We start from the raw sequence: 21,480 nt of genomic DNA, 5'->3' as shown, positions 1-21,480 counted from the left end.
GGTCGCTAACTTTAGCGCTGGGGGTTGTTTACCGCCTTCAACCAGGATATTGATTTTTAGCGCCCAAGGAGTTTCACACTCCTCTTAGGGCGCTAAAGTTGAATCGCGGGACACTACTGAAGTTGTGGCACAAGCAAACCGGCATCCTCATGCCTAAAGGGGAGGTCAGCTAGACCACCTGAAGGATAAAAATAAATGCAAGGGAGGTGATTTGAACATTTGTAAACACCGGACAAAGTGAAAGTAAATTAAAAACCCTCACCTTTAATCACTCAGCTGATGATCCGTTTCGGTATCGCCCCGGGAAGTTCGGGAACGCCTGCTTTCCCTGCCGCAATGAGCGCCAGGCGCTAAGGCAGGCGACCCCATTGAAGTTCCCGACTGCAGCGCTGACGGGGCGTTGCACGTGCATTTACGTCACCAAGTGGGCGGCGCTAGAGCGCGCGGCACTAACTGTCAGCACCGTCGGTAAATCTCCAATCAAGTTCTCGGGAGGCACTAACAGTGGTAAGCGCTTAGCCTTCTGTTAAACCCCCCCCCCCCGCCCCCCCCACTCTTGAGCACTAACGGGTGGCGCTGTTCCATTCAATTTTTCGCCTCTGGTGTTTTTGTACAGACTTGTCTTACCGGGGTCTACATCATCATCATAGACGGTCCCTCGAACGATGATCCGCTTCCACACCAAAAGGGATGAGTTTGCAGATGTTTCAATGAAGGACCCGATATTCCAGTCCTGAGCTCCAGGAGTGGAAGATACCCTCGTGTGGTGACCGTCGCACATCAGCCACCACACAGGGTCTACAAGCATGTTGCCGATGTAGAGACCTGATTCAATCGCTGGGCTCTCGAAATCAGACATTTACATTGTTGCTTTAAAGTCAGGTTCTGGGCGCCTGGTACTCGTGAGCCAGCTGCCAGCACTTACACTGTTAAATCCTGTGGACCAGAGGCAGACATGTGCACTCAGCTTTACATGTAGGAAACAGGAGTTAGCAGCATGGACATTGCTCTCCCAGAGTCGGACATAAAGGATCGATATGAAATAAAGCACTGTGACACACTGTTCTACTCCTGTACATGAGCAGCGAGCAACGAGAATGTAGAATGGTTCTATGCTAAAAGGGTGAGAGGTGTAATGAATTGTTTGTTTGCTGGAAATACATTTCATACTGTCTGATAAACCACCATATCATGGAGCCTCACAGATCACATGTAAAGTTTAAATCTATGTTCCCATTAAACTGCAAACACACCCAGGGGCCAATTCCAACAGATCTCGATAATTCCGTTTAGGATTTAGCCACCAATGAGGCAACAGCTTTGAAGAACAGCCCTGTGCAAACCTCCAGGTCGATGCGATTCAAACCAGCGAATAAGAAGCAAGAGCAAATAGTGGCTGGAGTCATACCTGACACAAAGGAAAATAGTCATGGTTGTTAGAGGCCAATCACCACAGCACTGGGACATTGCTGGAGCAATTCCTCAGGGAAGCAGCCTCAGCTGCTTCAACAGTGACCTTCCCTCCCTCACACAGTCGTGTCAGGACTGTTCACTGAGGATTTCACAGTGCTCACTCCATTCGCAATTCTTCTGATAAGGAAACAGCCCATGCCAGGACAACACCCACGCTTGGGCTGACAATTTGGCAGATAACATTCACGCCACATGTTCCGGGTTAATGACCATCTCGAAAGAGAGAAAGCCAAGGCCATCTCCTCCAACCTTCAATGGCACCACTATGGCCAAGTCACCCACCATTAACATCACCAATGACCACAAGCTTAACTGGCCCAACACTAGCGCTGCAAGAGCAGGGTGGAGGCTGGCTACTCTGCAAGGATTGGCTTCCCTTACAAAGTCCTGACTTGGTCGTACATCAGGCCGCTCCTTCATTGTTGCTGGATCAATATTGGAATTCTTTACCCGACACACATCGCCACACAGACGGCAGCGGTTCAAGAAGACTCACCACCATCTTCTCGGCAATTAGGGATGGCAAGAAATGCTGACTTTGAAAGTGTCTCCCATATCCAGGGAACAAAATAAAATGGGCTTTATGGGGCTTATTACTAGGATTTGCAAATGGTCCGCAGGCCATAACTTGGACACCCTTGGCACAATATAGAAGGCTTGCATTTTAATCAGCTTCAACTCTCCAATATGGAATCAGTGCATTTGGAGACTGCAGCCACCGAGAGTGAGTTGTAACAGCGCCATTATAAGCCAGCAACATGCTGCACTTGAAGCTTGCATTCCACTAATGCGGGAGTCCAACCATTAACCCCAAATGCATTATTCAATTACCTACCTGGCTATTGTTTGAGACCGCTGTACTTTAGACAACTAACCCAACAATGTGATTGAGCTATATTTTGCAAACTGCCCATCATGTCTTCAACTGATCATGGCATGAACTGTATGATCCCTTGTGCGTTCGTAGAACCAGGCAGCACAGGAGGTGGCCAATCAGCCCATCATGCCTGTGCCTGCTCTTTGAAAGAGCGATCCAATTAGCCCCGCTCTTTCCCCATAGCCCTGCAAATAAGTCCTTTTCAGGTAATAAATCCAATTCTCTTTTGAAAGTTACTATTGACTCTGCTTTCACCGCCCTTTCAGGCAGTTCAAATGATCATAACTCACTGCACAAAAAGAATTTCTCCTCTGGTTCATTACTTTGTTCAATGAATAATCAATTCCTTACCTCGGGAGGGGGCGGCTGCTGCTGGTTTGTCACTGTGACAGAGGATGGACCGTTCGCAATATTCTGACTCTGGCTTGTCATCTCCAGCTTGACGTCTTCCAGACCAGGTATTGAAGAAAGCTGCAATCCACAAAAAGACAAAGAGTTAGAGTAAAACTCCCAACACGTGCCACGCTCCAGCTTAATGAAGCTGCAAGTCACATTTCCCATCTTTTACGTCCACCAGAGAGGGCGGACGGGGCCCCAGTTTAACGTTTCATCCGAAAGACAGTGCAGCACTCCCTCAGCGCTGCCCTGGGTGAGTGAACCTGGATTATGTGCTCAAGTCCCTGGGGTAGGACTTTGAATCCCGCGACCATCTTGCTCAACAATGCCATTCTGAACTGCAGTGACCCAACGTTCAAAAGACCCTTCAGGCCCCTCAACTGTCTGCTGGAGAAAAGTGCAACATGCCAAACTATCAAATTAACTTCACAACACAATTCATCGTAGATTTAAAGTAATTGGTAGGCGGTTTAGAGGGGATTTGAGGAGAAATTTCTTCACCTAGAAAGTGATGGGGTCTGGAACTCACTGCCTGAAAGGGCAGTAGAGGCAGTAACCCTCGTCACATTTAAGAAGTACTTGGATGTGCACTTGAAGTGCCGTAACCTACAGGGCTACGGACCAAGAGCTGGAAAGTGGGGTTAGGCTGGGTGGCTCTTTGTCGGCCGGTGCGGACACGATGGGCCAAAACGCCCTCCTTCCGTGCTGTAAATTTCTATGAACATCGAGTTCAACAATTTCAGATTATAGCCACTGCTCCCATTATTTCAGACAGCAACTACTGGTAATAATTCTGCTATTCCCATTTACACCTCTTCTAGACCCATCTTTAGTTTCTTTATTTGTCCCATTGCCACCTCCTTTTGTCTTACATCCATCATCCCTGTTGTCATTTAATCTCTCCTGCCTTCCACCCCATCACAGACCTTCCTTTTTATTCTTTCCTCCCCTCCCGTGCTTTCACTGCCTCTGAACTTGCTTAAAACCTGTTCCATATGGTCATCTACCTGAAACGTTAACTCTGTTTCTCCCTCCACAGATGCTGCCTGACCTGCTGTGTGTTTCCAGCGTTTTTTGTTTTTATTTCAGATTTCCAGCATCCGCAGTGTTTTGCTTTTAAATTAACTTCATAGCTGGCTGGTATGCTCCACAGGTCAGTCAATAAATGCGCAGTTATTTGCTGTTATTTCTCACCTTGGAGTTAGGCCACTCTTAACTATGAGATTTACAGGCCCATCACTGGGAGGGCCGACTGAGCTTTACAATCATCATAGGCAGTCCCTCGTATCGAGGATGAGTTCACAGGTGTTTCAATGAAGGACCTGATAATCCAGATCCTGAACTACATGCTGAAGGGTGGAAGATGCCTGTGCGTGGATTTTTTTTTAATGTGGGGTGGCCGTTGCACACCAGCCACCACACGGCCTTGACAGAGCTAGGTCTTAGTCCAGTGGCAGGGATTACCCAATACCACTGGAGACCAGCTCTGCTTTACAAAACCTACTGTCCGAGAACCATCTGTGGAGCATTTCTACAGAAATATTTAAAGGCTCGCTTTTCTATAGCACCTTTCACCACCTCAGGAGTTCACCAAAGCGCTTCACAGTACTGCTGGGCAGGCCACATTGTCCGCATGCCAAACTCGAGACTCCCAAAGCAAGCGCTCTACTCGGAACTCCTTCACGGCAAACGAGCCAAAGGTGGGCAGAGGAAACATTACAAGGACACTCTCAAAGCCTCCCTGATAAAGTGCAACATCCCCACTGACATCTGGGAGTCCCTGGCCAAAGAACGCCCTAAGTGGAAGAAGTACATCCGGGAGGGCGCTGAGCACCTCGAGTCTCGTCGCCGAGAGCGTGCAGAAATCAAGCGCAGGCAGCGGAAGGAGCGTGCGGTAAACCAGTCCCACCCTCCCTTTCCCTCAACGACTATCTGTCCGACCTGTGACAGGGACTGTGGTTCCCGTATTGGACTGCTCATTTTAAAGAGTGGAAGCAAGTCTTCCTCGATTCCGAGGGACTGACTGTGACTGACTAACTGAGTGGAGTGTAGTCACTGTTGTAATGTAGGAAACGCAACAGCCAATTTGTGCACAGCAAGCTCCGCCATGCAGCAATGAGAAAAATGACCAACTGAACTATTTTTGGTGCTGTTAGTTGAAGGATAAATATTGGTCAGGACACTGGGAGATCTTCCCTGCTCTTTTTCAGAGGGGGATTGACAATGTAGATGCTGGGAGTATGTTTCCCCTGGCTGGAGAGTCTAGAACCAGGGGTCACAGTCTCAGGATAAGGGGTCGGCCATTTAGGACTGGGATGAGGAGGGATTTCTTCACTCAGATGGTGGTGAATCTTTGGAATTCTCTACCCCAGAGGGCTATGGATACGGAGTTGTTGAATATATTCAAGGCCGAGATAATTAGATTTTTGGACTCGAGGTGAATCAAGGGATATGGGGGTAAGGCGGGAAAGTAGGGTGAGGTTGATGATCAGCCATGATCAATCGACCACAAGACGAATTTAGGGAGCTGGGAGCTAAATTAAAAAGTAGGACCTCAAAGGTAGTAATCTCAGGATTGCTACCAGTGCCACGTGCTAGTCAGAGTAGGAATAGCAGGATAGCTCAGATGAGGAGGGTGCAGAAGGGAGGGATTCAAATTCCTGGGGCATTGGAACCAGTTCTGGGTGAGGTGGGACCTGTACAAACCGGACGGTCTGGATCTGGGCAGGACCAAAACCAATGTCCTAGGGGAAGTGTTTGCTAGTGCTGTTGGGGAGGGGTTAAACTAATATGGCAGGGGGATGGGAACCTATGCAGGGAGACAGAGGGAAGTAGAATGGGGGCTGAAGCAAAAGATAGAAAGAAGAAAAGTAAAAGTGGAGGGCAGAGAAACCCAAGGCAAAAAGCAAAAAGGGCCACATTACAGCAAAATTCTAAAGGGGCAAAGTGTGTTAAAAAGACAAGCCTGAAGGCTCTGTGCCTCAATGCGAGGAGTATTCGTAATAAGGTGGATGAATTAACTGTGCAGGCAGCAAGTAACGAATATGATATAATTGGCATCACGGAGACATGGCTCCAGGGTGACCAAGGCTGGGAACTCAATATCCAGGGGTATTCAATATTCAGGAAGGATAGACAGAAAGGAAAAGGAGGTGGGGTGGCATTGCTGGTTAAAGAGGAAATTAACGTAATAGTAAGGAAGGACATTAGCTTGGATGATGTGGAATCGGTATGGACGGAGCTACGGAATACCAAAGGGCAGAAAACGCTACTGGGAGTTGTGTACAGACCACCAAACAGTAGTAGTGAGGTTTGGGAGAGCATCAAACAAGAAATTAGGGATGCGTGCAACAAAGGTACAGCAGTTATCATGGGCGACTTTAATTTACATATAGATTGGGCTCACCAAACTGGTAGCAATGCGGTGGGGGAGGATTTCCAGGAGTGTATTAAGGATGGTTTTCCAGACCAATATGTTGAGGAAGCAACGAGAGGGCTGGCCATCCTAGACTGGGTGATGTGTAATGAGAAAGGACTAATTAGCAATCTTGTTGTGCAAGGCCCCTTGGGGAAGAGTGACCATAATATGGTAGAATTCTTTATTAAGATGGAGAGTGACACAGTTAATTCAGAAACTAGGGTCCTCAACTTAAGGAAAGGTAACTTCGATGGTATGAGACGTGAATTGGTTAGAATAGACTGGCGAATGATACTTAAAGGGTTGACGGTGGATAGGCAATGACAAACATTTAAAGATCACATGGATGAACTTCAACAATTGTACATCCCTGTCTGGAGTAAAAATAAAACGGGGAAGGTGGCTCAACCGTGGCTAACAAGGGAAATTAAGGATAGTGTTATATCCAAGGAAGAGGCATATAAATTGGCCAGAAAAAGCAGCAAGCCTGAGGACTGGGAGAATTTTATAATTCAGCAGAGGAGGACAAAGGGTTTAATTAGGAGGGGGAAAATAGAGTATGCGAGGAAGTTTGCTGGGAACATAAAAACTGACTGCAAAAGCTTCTATAAATAAGTGAAGAGTAAAAGATCAGTGAAGACAAATGTAGGTCCCCTGCAGTCAGGCTCAGATGAATTTATAATGGAGAACAAAGAAATGACAGTCCAGTTGAACAAATACTTTGGTTCTGTCTTCACGAAGGAAGACACAAATAATCTTCCGGAAATACTACGGGACCGAGGGTCTAGTGAGAAGAAGGAGCTGAAGGAAATCCTTATTAGGCGGGAAATTGTGTTAGGGAAATTGATGGGCTTGAAGGCCGATAAATCCCCGGGGCCTGATAGTCAGCATTCCAGAGTACTTAAGGAAGTGGCCCTAGAAATAGTGGATGCATTGGTGATCATTTTCCAACAGTCTATCGACTCTGGATCAGTTCCTATGGACTGGAGGGTAGCTAATGTAACACCACTTTTTAAGGAGGGAGAGAAAAAACGGGTAATTATAGACCGGTTAGCCTGACATCAGTAGTGGGGAAAATGTTGGAATCAATTATTAAAGATGAAATAGCAGCGCATTTAGAAAGCAGTGACATGATCGGTCCAAGTCAGCATGGATTTATGAAAGGGAAATCATGCTTGACAAATCTTCTAGAATTTTTTGAGGATGTAACTGGTAGGGTGGTCAAGGGAGAACCAGTGGATCTGGTGTATTTGGACTTTCAAAAGGCTTTTGACAAGGTCCCACACAAGAGATTGGTGTGCAAAATTAAAGCACATGGTATTGGGGGTAATGTACTGACGTGGATAGAGAACTGGTTGGCAGACAGAAAGCAGAGAGTTGGGATAAACGGGTCCTTTTCAGAATGGCAGGCAGTGACTAGTGGGGTGCCGCAGGGCTCAGCGCTGGGACCCCAGCTATTTACAATATACATTAATGAGTTAGATGAAGGAATTGAGTTTAATACCTTGCTGAGGCCTCACCTGGAATATTGCGTTCAGTTTTGGTCTCCTAATCTAAGGAAGGACGTTCTTGCTATTGAGGGAGTGCAGCGAAGGTTCACCAGACTGATTCCCGGGATGGCAGGACTGACATATGAGGAGAGACTGGATCAGCTGGGTCTGTATTCACTGGAGTTTAGAAGGATGAGAGGGGATCTCATAGAAACACACAAAATTCTGACGGGACTGGACAGGTTAGATGCAGGAAGAATGTACCCGATGATGGGGAAGTTCAGAACCAGGGGACATAGTCTAAGGATAAGGGGTAAGCCATTTAGGACTGAGATGAGGAGGAACTTCTTCACTCAGAGAGTTGCTAGCTTGTGGAATTCCCTACCGCAGAGAGTTGTTGATGGCAGCTCATTGGATATATTCAAAAGAGAGTTAGATATGGCCCTTACGGCTAAAGGGATCAAGGGGTATGGAGAGAAAACAGGGAAGGGGTACTGAAGTGAACGATTAGCCATGATCTTATTGAATGGCGGAGCAGGCTCTCAGGGCCGAATGGCCTGATCCTTGCTTTTATTTCTTATGTTCTTAAAATGAGGAAGACTGGGACCAAAACTGTAGCCAAAATGTGACAGTAATTCAAGCCTTCAAATCCCAATGTACATTATACTTCATCATGTTTTGGGCAGAACAACAGCGATTAGTCAAGACTGCTCTTCCAAACCACCCATCAGCTTCCTGAACATGATTCCAGAATTAATAGTCTGATATCATTTTCCCCAACGGGAATTCAACCGGCCTCTTTAAAAACCTGCCAGGGTTTCTGTTCCCACACACCCTTCCTGCAATCTGTTTGACAATTCTTGCTTAAATAGAACCACTGTCTAAATTTCTATTTCCCATTAACACACTCAGGTTATAATTGTGCCACTTGGTTGTGGGTTGACAAAAGTTTCCCAAATCCAACTTCAAGAACTTAATGAGGCAACCTGCTGGTTTAAATACATTTTTTTCTCTCTTTTCTTTTAGCAGGAACCGGCTCATTTATTTTCCCACAATCTTTCAAAATCTCAATTTTGCAAGCTGCAGAAATCATTATTGTAAAACCACTTCAATGCAGCCACAACCTTCATTAAAAGGAAAGTACAACTTAAACATTCTGCTGCTTTGGAGGCAGAGAGGGTGGGGGGGCGGAGGAGAGGGGGCGAAGGGAGAGCGAGGGGGGGGGGCGAAGGGAGAGCGAGGGGGGGGGGCGAAGGGAGAGTGGGGGGGGGCGGAAGGGAGAGCGGGGCCGAAGGGAGAGCAGGGGGGGGTGGAAGGGAGAGCGAGGGGGTGGGAGGGAGAGGCAGAGGGAGCGCGGGGGAGAGAGGAGTGAGCACGAGACAGAGAGGAGTGAGCACGAGACAGAGAGAGACAGAGAGAAACGGTGGGAGAGTGAGTGAACGGGGGACGGACAGAGAGCGGGGGGACGGACAGAGAGAGAGAGAGAGAGAGAGACGGACAGAGAGAGAAAGAGAGAGAGAGACGGACAGAGAGAGAGAGAGACGGACGGACAGAGAGAGAGAGAGAGAGAGACGGACAGAGAGAGAGAGAGAGAGAGAGACGGACAGAGAGAGAGAGAGACGGACAGAGAGAGAGAGAGACGGACAGAGAGAGAGAGAGAGAGACGGACAGAGAGAGAGAGAGAGAGAGAGAGAGAGAGACGGACACAGAGAGAGAGACGGACAGAGAGAGAGAGAGAGAGACGGACAGAGAGAGAGAGAGAGAGAGACGGACAGAGAGAGAGAGAGAGAGAGAGAGAGACGGACAGAGAGAGAGAGAGAGACGGACAGAGAGAGAGAGAGACGGACAGAGAGAGAGAGACGGACAGAGAGAGAGACGGACAGAGAGAGAGAGACGGACAGAGAGAGAGAGACGGACAGAGAGAGAGAGACGGACAGAGAGAGAGAGAGACGGACAGAGAGAGAGAGACGGACAGAGAGAGAGAGACGGACAGAGAGAGAGAGACGGACAGAGAGAGAGACGGACAGAGAGAGAGAGACGGACAGAGAGAGAGAGACGGACAGAGAGAGACGGACAGAGAGAGACGGACAGAGAGAGACGGACAGAGAGAGACGGACAGAGAGAGACGGACAGAGAGAGACGGACAGAGAGAGAGAGAGAGAGAGAGAGAGAGAGAGACGGAGAGAGAGAGAGAGAGAGAGAGAGAGAGACGGACAGACAGACAGACGGACAGAGAGGGAGAGAGAGGGAGAGAGAGAGCGAGAGCGAGAGCGAGAGCGAGAGCGAGAGCGAGAGCGAGAGCGAGAGCGAGAGCGAGAGCGAACAGAAAGAGAGAGAGAGAGAGAGAGAGAGAGAGAGAGAGAGAGAGAGAGAGAGAGAAGGGGACATAGAGAGAGGGAGGGACAGCGGGTGGCGGGGGACAGCGGAGAGGGGGAGGGAGAGGGGGGCAGAGAGTGAGAGGGGGGCAGAGAGAGAGAGAGAGAGAGAGAGACAGAAACACAAAGAAAGAAAAGCAGGTTTTCCCACATGCTACAAATTCATTTTGCTTCAACATTCCAGTGTGTAATGTTTATATTAATTTTGCAGCTTGACTATCATAATTCCGTCTGGCTGGCTTCTTTTAAATGAGTGAAGTTTTTCCATCGACAGATGGCAACACTGCTGTCTAGGGGACTGCTCGAGTCCACTGGTGTTTCATCATAAACTATTACAAGTCTCGAGCATCATTACTCTTTCAACAATTACACAGTTGACAAGAACAGTAATGAGTTACAATATCCTTTTTCTGCCCATTTACAATTACTATCCATTTTGTTAATTTTTTTGGAATATTTTCTCCTATATATTAAAATCCTGTGTACAACATAACTCCCTGTCCAGCAAAAGACTTACAAACTACTACAAAGTATGTACAAGCACACATACAGGTCATTTGGCCCAATGGGTCCGTGCCAGTGTTCATGCTCCACACCAACCTCCTCCCACCCCACTTCATTTAACCTCATCAACATATCCTTCTATTCCTTTATCACTCATCTAGGTGTCCCCTTAAATGCATCGATACTATTCGCGTCAACCACTCGCTGTGGTAGCGAGTTCCACATTCTCACCACTCTCTGGGTAAATTCACTATCAGATTTATTCGTGACTATCTTATATTTATGGCCCCTAGTTCAGGTCTCCCCAAGTGGAAACATCATCTCTACGTCAACCCTATCGAACTCTTTTATAATTTTAATTACCTCTATTTGGGTCGCCACTCAGTCTTCTCTGTTCTAGAGACAAGAGCCCAAGCCTGTGCAGTCTTTCCTGCTGGTTATAACCTCTCGGTTCTAGTATTATTCTAGTAAATCTTTGTTGTATTTTCTCCAGTGCCTCGACGTCCTTGTTATAATATGGAAACCAGAAATGCACTTGCATTTATATTGCACCTATCACATCCTCAGAACGTCCCAAAGTGCTTCAAGGGAATCATCATCATAGGCAGTCCCTCGGAGTCAAGGATGACTTGCTTCCATGCTAAAAGTGAGTTCTCAGGTGACTGACGAGACCAATGTGGGACCTACAGTCTCTGTCGCAGGTGGGGCAGACGGTGGTTGAAGGAATGGGTGGGTGGGGGAGCCTGGGTTTGCCGCATGCTCCTTCCGCTGTCTACGCTTGGTTTCTGCTTGTTCTCGGCGATGGAATTCGAAGTGCTCAGCGCCTCCATTTTGGACGGTCGTGGGCCAGGGATTCCGAGTCGGTGAGGATGTTGCACTTTTTATCAAGGAGGCTTTGAGGGTGTCCTTGAAGCGTTTCCTCTTCCCACCTGAGGCTCGCTTGCCGTATCGAAGCTCCGCGTAGAGCACTTACTTTGGGAGTCTCATGTCGGGCAATGTGGCCTGCCCAACGGAGCTGATCGAGCGTGGTCAATGCTTCGATGTTGGCCTGAGCGAGAACACTGACGTTGGTGCGTCTATCCTGCTAATGGATTTGCAGGATCTTGCGGAGGCAGCGCTGGTGGTACCTCTCCAGCATTTTGAGATGTCTGCTGTACATAGTCCATGTCTCTGAGCCATATAGAAGGGCGGGTATCACTACTGCCCTGCAGACCATAAGCATGGTGCTAGATTTGAGGGACTGGTCTTCAAACACTCTCTTCCTCAGGCGACCGAAGGCTGCGCTGGTCCACCGAAGGCAGTGTTGGACCTCGTCAATGTCTGCTCTTGCTGACAGTAGGCTCCCGAAGTATAGAAAATGGTCCACGTTGTCCAAGGCCTCGTCGTGGATTTTGATAATCGAGGGGGGGCAGTGCTGTGTGGCGGGGTCAGGTTGGTAGAGAACCTTTGTCTTGCGGATGCTTCAAGGGAGTACTTTTGAAGTGTCATCACTGTTGTAATGTAGGATATGTGGCAGCCAATATTCACACAGCAAGCTCCCACAAACAGCAATGAGATAAATGACACAATAATCTGTCTTTGGGACATTGATTGACGGATTAAAAAGTTGGCCAGGGCACTGGGAGAACTCAAACAGTACCATGGGATCTTTTACACCTGATCAGACAGATGAGGTCTCAACTTAAAGTCTCATCCAAAATATGTCCGCTCCGACAGTGCAGTGCTGCCTCAGTATTGCACCGAAGCGTCAGCTTCGATTGCATGCTCCAGTCCCTCGCGTGTGACTTCAACCCACAGTCTGGATTCAGAGGCGCGAGTGTCATCGCCAAGCCACTCGACACAAGCCTTACCGTCGTCCTGATGTTTGGTCATACTTTACTATCAACAGTTACCATTGTAAATTGCTATGTCATCATTTCCCATTCAAGTTTGCCAAGTCAACAGTCATGATGTAGTGCAGCTTGTTGCCATTAGGCGGCTCTGTGGAGGGAGTTCCTGAAGTTTTCTTTCCCATCTTGTACAGAAAACAACTTCAGCTGACTCAGGGTAATGCCATTGGCAATTTGCTAGTTTAAAACTCTAAGCGCTGACGGCATGGAGGGAAATGGAGCGATTACTACATGACATGGCTGCCAAAAACTATTCAGGTACAAATGATAAGTCATGCTCCCTCCTTAGTCAGTAAACCTTCCAAACCAAATAAGGTCAGTGGCATCATTTCAAAGAAAGCACATTTTAATGAATTGACAGAAACATACAGCAAATCGTTTAACTATTTTGGAATAGATGTGGAGGGCGATGCTCCCTTTTTAGGGAAAAATAAAACGGTAACCAGGCTTCAAAATACCATTATCTATCTATGTAGTCTAGCCACCTTAACGTCACGTACCTGAATCAACCATTTCAGATCAAAGCCTCTGCTCCCATTTTTCTGGACAGCAGCCGTTGATGATTCTGCCATTTCCATTTACACCTATTCCAGACCCATCTTGTATCTTTACTTGTCGCATTAGCATCTGCTTTTGCCTCGCACTATCATTCCTTTTGTCATTTAATCTCTCCCGCCTCCAACCCCATCACAGACTTCTGTTTCCCTTTTGTTCTTTCTATCCTCCCCTCCCCTGCTTCTGCACTTGCATAAAACCTGTTACATCTCTAATTTTTCCTGTACTGAAGGTCACTGGCCTGTAACATTAACTCTGTTCCTCTGTCCACAGATTCTGCCTGATCTGCTGAGTATTTCCAGCATTTTCTGTTTTTATTTCAATATAATTATGAGTTGGTGATGCTGTAACCTCCCAGTCTACTGAACTCGATGGGTAAAACCTGCCATTCCTGAGGCAGTGCTACAACCTCTAAAAATCAATGTTAAAAGCTCAAGGAACAGCATCTCATCTTTCTACTGGGCACTTGACCACCTTCTGGGCTTAGCAATGGGCCGGATTTGCAGTCAGCGCTGAACGGACAGTGCCAGCTGCTCATTACACTTGCTCTCGCCCACATACTTTCTCTGGGATTTTACATTGGAACTTGCACAGCCATTTCGTTGCGGCGCCCTCTACTGGGCAACTTGGATCTGTGAGAACCGGGCAAGCAACCGCGCATCTTCTTAACCAATCAGACTGAAGAATCGTTAAAGAGCAGCGCAGAGCCTAAACCAGGAAGTGTCAGTTAGAATACTGAATTTAATGTCAAATCATGTACAGAAAGCGAAATAAAGGGAGGGAACGAAAGAGGAAATTAAGAGAAAGAGATGAGACAGATAGAAAAAGTTTATTTTCAAGAAAAAAATTTGCATTAATTTAGTGCCTTTCAGAACCTCAGGATGCTCCTAAGCGCTTTACAGACAATGAAGTATTATTGAATTGTAGCCACTGTTGTAATGTAGAAAACACGGTAGCCAATTTGCACACAGCAAGCTCCCAGAAACAGATAGCCAGCTAGCCATCTATTCTGCTACTTGTCCCTTAACGCCGCATTCTCTGACCTTGTTCCATCAGTCTATTATGGGATGCCGTATCGAAGGCCTTTTGAAAATCTAGATAAATTACATCAACTGCATTACCCTTGTCTAATCTCGCTGTTACCTCTTCAAACAAGATTTCTCTTTTGAAATCCATGCTGACTATTCATTATTATATTTTTGGTTTCTAGATGTTCTATTTTCACCTTTAGCAAGTAATTGCTGTATTTTCCTCAGATCAGTTATAGGCTGATGGAGTAGCAGCTCCTCAGCTCCATGAAAGGTCAGAATGGCAGTCTTTAAAATATAATTTTAAAATACACTTCCGGAATTCAACTAGAAGGCGTGTTCTGCAGGTGCCGAAGTTTCTGCATATATTAGAAATTATCGGCTTTCTTGTGTCCTTTTTAAGGAAAGTGTAACACACAAACTTGGACGTTTGTATGTAACAGCTGGAGTGCCAGAGACCCAAGTGCCAAAACACCAAGAATAATGAAATCAACAACACTGCGCATTTATATAGCGCCTTTAACATAGTAAAACGTCCCAGGGCGCTTCACAGGAGCGTTATCAAACAGAATTTGGCACTGAGCCGCATAAGGAGACCTTAGGGTAGAAGACCAAACACTTGGTCAAAGAGGTCGGTTTTAAGAAGCGTCTTTGGAGGAAAGAGAGATAATGAGACGGAGAGGTTTAGCGAGGGAGTTCCAGAGCTTAAGGCCCAGGCAGCTGAAGGCATGGCCACCAATGGCAGAGCGATTGAAATCGGGGATGCTCAAGAGGCCAGAATTAGAGGAGCGCAGAGATCTCGTATGGTTGTAGGTTACAGAGATAGGAAGGGCCGAGACCACGGAGGGAATTAAAAACAAAAATTATCATTTTAAAATCGAGGCGTTGTTTAACCGGGAGCCAATATAGGACAGCGAGCACAGGGGTGATGGATGAACCGGACTTGGAGAGAGTAAAGGCACTGGCAGCAGAGTTTTAGTTGAACTCAAGTTTATGGAGGATAGAAAATGAGGGGCCAGCCAGGATCCCTTTACAAGCTGCAGTCAAATATGGAAAGCAGTTTACAGTGCTTCACATGACTGTTAGTCATCATTAGCCACGATAAGAACATAAGAAATAAGAAAACTCTGGGCCATCAATATAAGATAATCATTGATAAATCCATTAGGGAATTCAGGAGAAACTTCTTTACCCAGAGAGTGGTGAGAATGTGGAAGGGAACAGAGGGTTATTCTGATAGATTTAGATGAGGAAAGACGGGAGGAGGCTCGAGTGGAGCATAAACGCTGGCATGGACTGGTTGGACTGAATGGCCTGTTTCTATGCCATATCAGGTGTCAGCTGTGGCTCAGTGGGCAGCACTCTCACCTCGGAGTCAGAAGGTTGTGGGTTCAAGTCCCACTCAATGGATTTGAGCACAAAAAAATATATAGGCTGACACTCCATTGCAGTGCTAAGGGAGCGCCGCACTGTCGGAGGGGCAGTACTGAAGGAGTGCCGCACTGTCAGAGGGGCAGTACTGAAGGAGTGTCGCACTGTCGGAGGTGCCGTGTTTTGGATGAGAAGTTAAACCGAGGTGTCCTATGCTCTTTCAAGTGGACATAAAAAGTCCCACGGCCATATTTCGAAGAAGAGCAGGGGCGTTATCCCTGGTGTCCTGGCTAATATTTATCCCTCAATCAACATATCTGGTCATTATCACATTGTGAGAACTTGCTTATGAGCAAATTGGCTGCCACGTTTCCTACATTACAACAGTGACTACACTTTAAAAGTACTTAATTGGCTGTAAAGCGCTTTGAGTCGTCTGGTGGTCGTGAACGGTGCTATATAAATGCAAGTCTTTCTTTCTTTCGTATATCCAATGTAATCCTATGAACAGGCCTGAGCCTGAAACGTTAGCTTCACAAAAATCTGAGCCAATATTAAACGACTGGAGCAACCTAATCTAGCCCGATGATGAATGAAAGGAGTGGTTGAGACGAATAGTATAGATGCAGTTAAGGGTAAGCTAGATTAACACATGAGAGAGAAAGAAATAGAAGGCTATATTGATGGGATAAGATGAAGAGAGGTGGGAGGAGGCTCCTGTGAAGCATAAACACCGGCACGGACCCGTTGGGCCGAATGGCCTGTTACTTTGCAACAACCCTAGAAAAAGCCACTAGTAAATGTCAGACAAATTTGAAACGCCACAGATATTTTCAAAACCACTTGGAGCAAAATGGGGTTAGTTACAAACAAGCGATGCAGACAGATGTCATGAGACTAACTCTGTCAGCACAAGCGTTTTTGCCTTCATTCACCGATCTGTTACCAACATTCTACGTTTCACGTCCCACTGCACAGTGACATGAAGGACAGGCAGTTTTTACAACACACAACCCTGTCTGCTGTCACTATACGCTGGTTATACGGCACATGAGGTGAAATGCTGAGAGCCCTCGCAGCCACAGTCAATCTCTGCTCACCTTTGCCTCCAGAATATTGAGAGTTGTTTCAATTTGCTGGATACGAAGAGAAAGATTAGCCAGTTTCTGAAAGAGAAAAAATAATCATCTTTGCATATAAATACAAATTTGCAAAACATACACAGGATACAGTGGGTTTTACATATGATCATATTGCACTGACATTTGCTTAACACTGGAGAATTTGAGCTATGAGGAAAGATTAGATAAGCTGGGGTTGTTTTCTTTGGAACAGAGGAGGCTGAGGGTGTATCCAATTATGAGGGGCCTAGATAGAGTGGACAGGAAGGATCTATTTCCCTTAGCAGAGTTCAATAACCAGGGGGCATAGATTTAAAGTAATTGGTAGAAGAATTAGAGGGGAGTTTTTTTCCACCCAGAATGTGGTGGGGATCTGGAACTCACTGCCTGAAAGTACTTGGATGTGCACTTGAATTGCCGTAACCTACAGGGCTACGGACCAAGAGCTGGAAAGTGGGATTAAGCTGGGTAGCTCTTGGTCGGCCGGCACGGACACGATGGGCCGAATCTATGATTCTACTTCATTGCGCCTCTCAAACATCGCAAAGTTCGTAACAATCAATAAACTACTTTTGGAAATGCAGTAACTAATGTATAGGCTAATAGGACAGCTATTTTCATCCAGTTGCATACAAGAAAACAACACTATAAGGACAGGGCCAGCCAATCAGTTTGAGTGATCGGGGAGCAGGGAGAGGGAAAGAGGGCTATGTTTTTGACCAGGAAACCAAAACACCCCGGTGTCAAAATAGTGCCGTGAGATCTTCAACATCCACCTGGTCAGGCAGACAGGGCCGTGGTTTAACACCGTATCCAAAGGATGGGAAGTCTGAGTGTTCAGCACTCCCTTAGTACAGGTTGGACCTCTCTGGTCCGGCACCCTCGGGACCTCACTGGTGCCGGAACAGAGTATTTTCCGAACCATGGGAGGTCAATCTTACCGGTGCCTGTCGAAAGCGCCCAGGTTCGTGCGTGCTGGCAGCCTGTGGGCGGCTCCCTCAGCACCCTCGCACACATTGACTGCCGCTCCAGCCAATCGCCGCACACATTCACTGAATGACAGCCACTCCCAGCCAATCACCACACGCACACCCCAGCTACGGCGCCTCAGTCAGCCGCCTGCCCTTCCCTTGCCCAGCCCGCTGACCTCACTGCACAATGAGAGCCAGGAAGCTCGGGAAACCGGGACGCCACCCACGGCGGGACTGATGCCGAACCACACAGATGTTTCCGGATTGGAGAGTCCCGGACTAGAGGGGTACAATCTGCACTGCACTGTAGCATCAGCCTGGATTGTGTGTTCAAGTCCAAATCACAACCTTCTGACTGGGCAACAGTGCTACTCACAGAACCTGACCGACACGCTAGTGTTTTAAATTTCCACCTGAACCCTGTCAATCCAGCCCACAAGGCCCAGCCAACTCAATCCTAACAGCATTTTATTCCCCATTCGCTTTGTTTTTTAATTAGTTCATGAGATGTGGGTGTCGCTAGCAAAGCCAGCATTTATTGCCCATTCCTAATTGCCCTTGAGAAGGTGGTGTGAGCCCCCTTCTTGAACCGTGTGGTGAAGGTGCTCCCACAGTGCTGTTAGGGAGGGAGTTCCAGGATATTGACCCAGCGACTATGAAGGAACGGCGACATATTTCCAAGTCAGGATGGTGCGTGACTTGGAGGGGAACGTGGAGGTGGTGGTGTTGCCATGTGCCTGCTGCCCTTGTCCTTCTAGCTGGTAGAGGTCGCGGGTTTGGGAGGTGCTGCCGAAGAAGCCTTGGCGAGTTGCTGCAGTGCATCTTGTAGATGGTGCACACTGCAGCCACGGTGCGCCGGTGGTGGAGGGAGTGAATGTTGAAGGAGGTGGATGGGATGCCGATCAAGTGGGCTGCTTTGTCCTGGATGGTGTCGAGCTTCTTGAGTGTTGTTGGAGCTGCACTCATCCAGGCAAGTGAGGAGTATTCCATCACACTCCTGACTTGTGCCTTGTAGATGGTGGAAAGACTTTGGGGAGTCAGGAGGTGAGACACTAGCCGATGGTGCAAAGGCTAGGTGCAACAGGTTGACTCGTTTTCAGTGCTGTTGCTTCACTTGTTGATAAATTCTAAGTCAGACCAAAGATTTACAGATAGAGATAGTCACAGATGAACGGGAGCCCGATGTGCAGCTGTAGGTGGCACAGGCTTACTGTCAAAACTGAGGGGAGCCAATGCCGCAATCTGAATATCGAGCCCGAAAACTGAGGAGGCCCAAGAGCACGCAGCCTAAACTCAAATTATTAGACCCCTGTGGTCAACTTTGCCACGTACTTAAAAAAAAACTGAAGGTAGAAATATCATTCAGGTATACTGTGTTACATCGTTCTGTCAAATATGCAAATTATACACTAGGCAGCAGACAGGAAAAGCATCTACAGTTAGTGGCCAACGTATCAGAAGCAAAGTAGGAGGAATTTTATTCAGTACCTCTTCACAAACTGTTGAAAACCGATTCAAAAACCGGACAGTGTGTGCAATAAACTGGTTGAGGAATGCCACAGTCCGCTTCTGCTGGATGGCTGGAACCTGCAGTGAACAATCCAAGATTAATCTAACAGTTTGCCAATCATGGGAAGACAATTCAGGAGACTTTGTAGTATAACTTGACAAACAAAAAGCCAAAATGTTTCACAGTTAGAGGCGCAGATGAGGGAAGGAAGATGATGGGAGATTCGGGGTGGTTCTGAAAGCACAGTCCAACAGCCGCACCAAAAAAGTAACATCCCCAAATTAAACAACCCACCCTGCAAAATAACCGAGCGCTATTGATCACAGGGCCAACCTGCATTATCACCAATGTCATAGTGAGCGATGATTGACACTGCACGATTTAGAGTTAGTAATTGGGGTTAAGGGTTAGAGGTTAAGGTTAGTGGTTGGGGTTAAGGGTTAGAGGCTAGGGATTGGGATTAATGTTAGGGTTTGGGGCTGTGACTTGGGGGCTAAGGGTTAGTGTTTGGGTTTCGGGTTAGAGGTGACAGGGTTAGAGGTGACAGGGTTAGAGGTGACAGGGTTAGAGGTGACAGGGTTAGAGGGTTAGAGGTGACAGGTAGGGGTTAGAGGTGACAGGTAGGGGTTAGAGGTGACATGTAGGGGTTGGAGGTGACATGTAGGGGTTGGAGGTGACAGGTAGGGAGTTGGAGGTGGCAGGGTAGGGGCTGGAGGTGACAGGGTAGGGGTTAGAGGTGACAGGTAGGGGCTAGAGGTGACAGGGTAGGGGTTAGAGGTAACACGGCAGAGATTGGGGGTTCAGGGACCACTACGGACAGCGCCGTGTTCAATCACTGAAGGACCAGGAGCGGCCGCTCAGGCTCCTCAAGCCCCGGGGCCCCAGCTCTGCCCCTCGCCGGGCCCTCACACCCAGCCCCCCGCTCACCCCGCCGGCCGGCCGGCCGCCTCACCCACTCCCTCCCTCACCCGGGTCAGGTCGATCCCGGAGCCCACCAACGGCAGCCCGTCCGCGTCCATCGCTCACACCGGAAACCGCGCGGCGCCTGATGGCAACGCCCGCCCTCTGACCCGGAAATAGGGCGATTGGCAACCCCATAGCAACCAGTCATAGTGAACAATCATATAATGAATAATCAGTGATAGTGAACAAACATAGTGACTAAACATAGTGAATAGTCGGTGATAGTGAACAATCACAGTGAATAATCAGCGATAGTAAACAGTCACAGTAAATAATCAGTGATAGTGAACAATCAGACTGAATAATCGGTGATAGTGAACAATCACAGTAAATAATCAGATAGTGAACAATCAGACTGAATAATCGATGATAGTGATCAATCAGTGATAGTGAACAATCAGAGTGAATAATCAGTGATAGTGAACAATCAGAGTGAACAATCGGATCGTGAACAATCAGTGAATAATCGGTGATAGTGAACAATCAGTGAATAATCGGTGATAGTGAACAATTACAGTGAACAATCATAGTAAATAATCAGTGATAGTGAACAATCAGTGAATAATCAATGATAGTGAACAATCACCATGAATAATCGATGATAGTGATCAATCAGTGATAGTGAACAATCAGAGTGAATAATCAGTGATAGTGAACAATCAGAGTGAACAATCGGATCGTGAACAATCAGTGAATAATCGGTGATAGTGAACAATCAGTGAATAATCGGCGATAGAGAACAATTACAGTGAACAATCATAGTAAATAATCAGTGATAGTGAACAATCAGTGAATAATCAATGATAGTGAACAATCACCATGAATAATCGATGATAGTGATCAATCAGTGATAGTGAACAATCAGAGTGAATAATCAGTGATAGTGAACAATCAGAGTGAACAATCGGATCGTGAACAATCAGTGAATAATCGGTGATAGTGAACAATCAGTGAATAATCGGTGATAGTGAACAATCATAGTGAACAAGCAGAGTGAATAATCGGTGATAGTGAACAACCAGAGTGAATAATCAGTGATAGTGAACAATCATAGTGAACAATCGCTGATAGTGAACAATCAGAGTGAATAATCGGTGATAGTGATCAATCAGTGATAGTGAACAATCACAGTGAATAATCAGTGATAGTGAACAATCAGAGTGAATAATCAGTGATTGTGAACAATCAGAGCGAATAATCGGCAATAGAGAACAATCACATTAAACAATCACAGTGAATAATCGGTAATAGTGAACAATCAGAGTGAATAATCGGATAGTGAACAATCAGTGAATAATCAGTGATAGTGAACAATCAGAGTGAATAATCGGTGATAGTGAACAATCATGAATAATCGGTGATAGTGAACAATCAACGTGAATAATCAGTGATAGTGAATAATCGGTGATAGTGAACAATCAGAGTGAATAATCGGTGATAGTGAACAATCAGTGAATAATCGGTGATAGTGAACAATCAGTGATAGGGAACAATCGTAGTGAATAATCAGTGATAGTGAACAATCATAGTGAATGATTG

General features: G+C 46.8%; 1 protein-coding gene across 2 annotated transcripts in view; it reads right to left on the bottom strand.

Annotated features, from left to right (window-relative positions):
• Positions 1–20,030, bottom strand: part of washc3 (WASH complex subunit 3) — a 36,335-nt gene extending 16,305 nt beyond the window's left edge. Inside the window, exons 1-4 of one of the 2 annotated variants that reach the window (XM_070900123.1) lie at positions 19,947–20,030; positions 18,957–19,055; positions 16,477–16,542; positions 2,702–2,821 (exon numbers count right to left, since the gene is read on the bottom strand). In XM_070900123.1, coding sequence (XP_070756224.1) covers positions 2,702–2,821; positions 16,477–16,542; positions 18,957–19,055; positions 19,947–19,997 — 336 coding nt within the window. In that variant the 5' untranslated portion in view covers positions 19,998–20,030. Of the gene's footprint in view, positions 1–627; positions 933–2,701; positions 2,822–16,476; positions 16,543–18,956; positions 19,056–19,946 lie in introns of those variants that run through there. The other variant, XM_070900122.1, reaches the window with a different exon arrangement.
• Positions 20,031–21,480: the final 1,450 nt, after the last annotated feature.

This window comes from Pristiophorus japonicus, chromosome 15 (assembly GCF_044704955.1).
Source record: "Pristiophorus japonicus isolate sPriJap1 chromosome 15, sPriJap1.hap1, whole genome shotgun sequence".
Lineage (NCBI taxonomy): Eukaryota > Metazoa > Chordata > Chondrichthyes > Pristiophoridae > Pristiophorus > Pristiophorus japonicus.
Note: the sequence above shows the minus strand (reverse complement) of the source record. Positions and strands in the feature narration are given on the sequence as shown.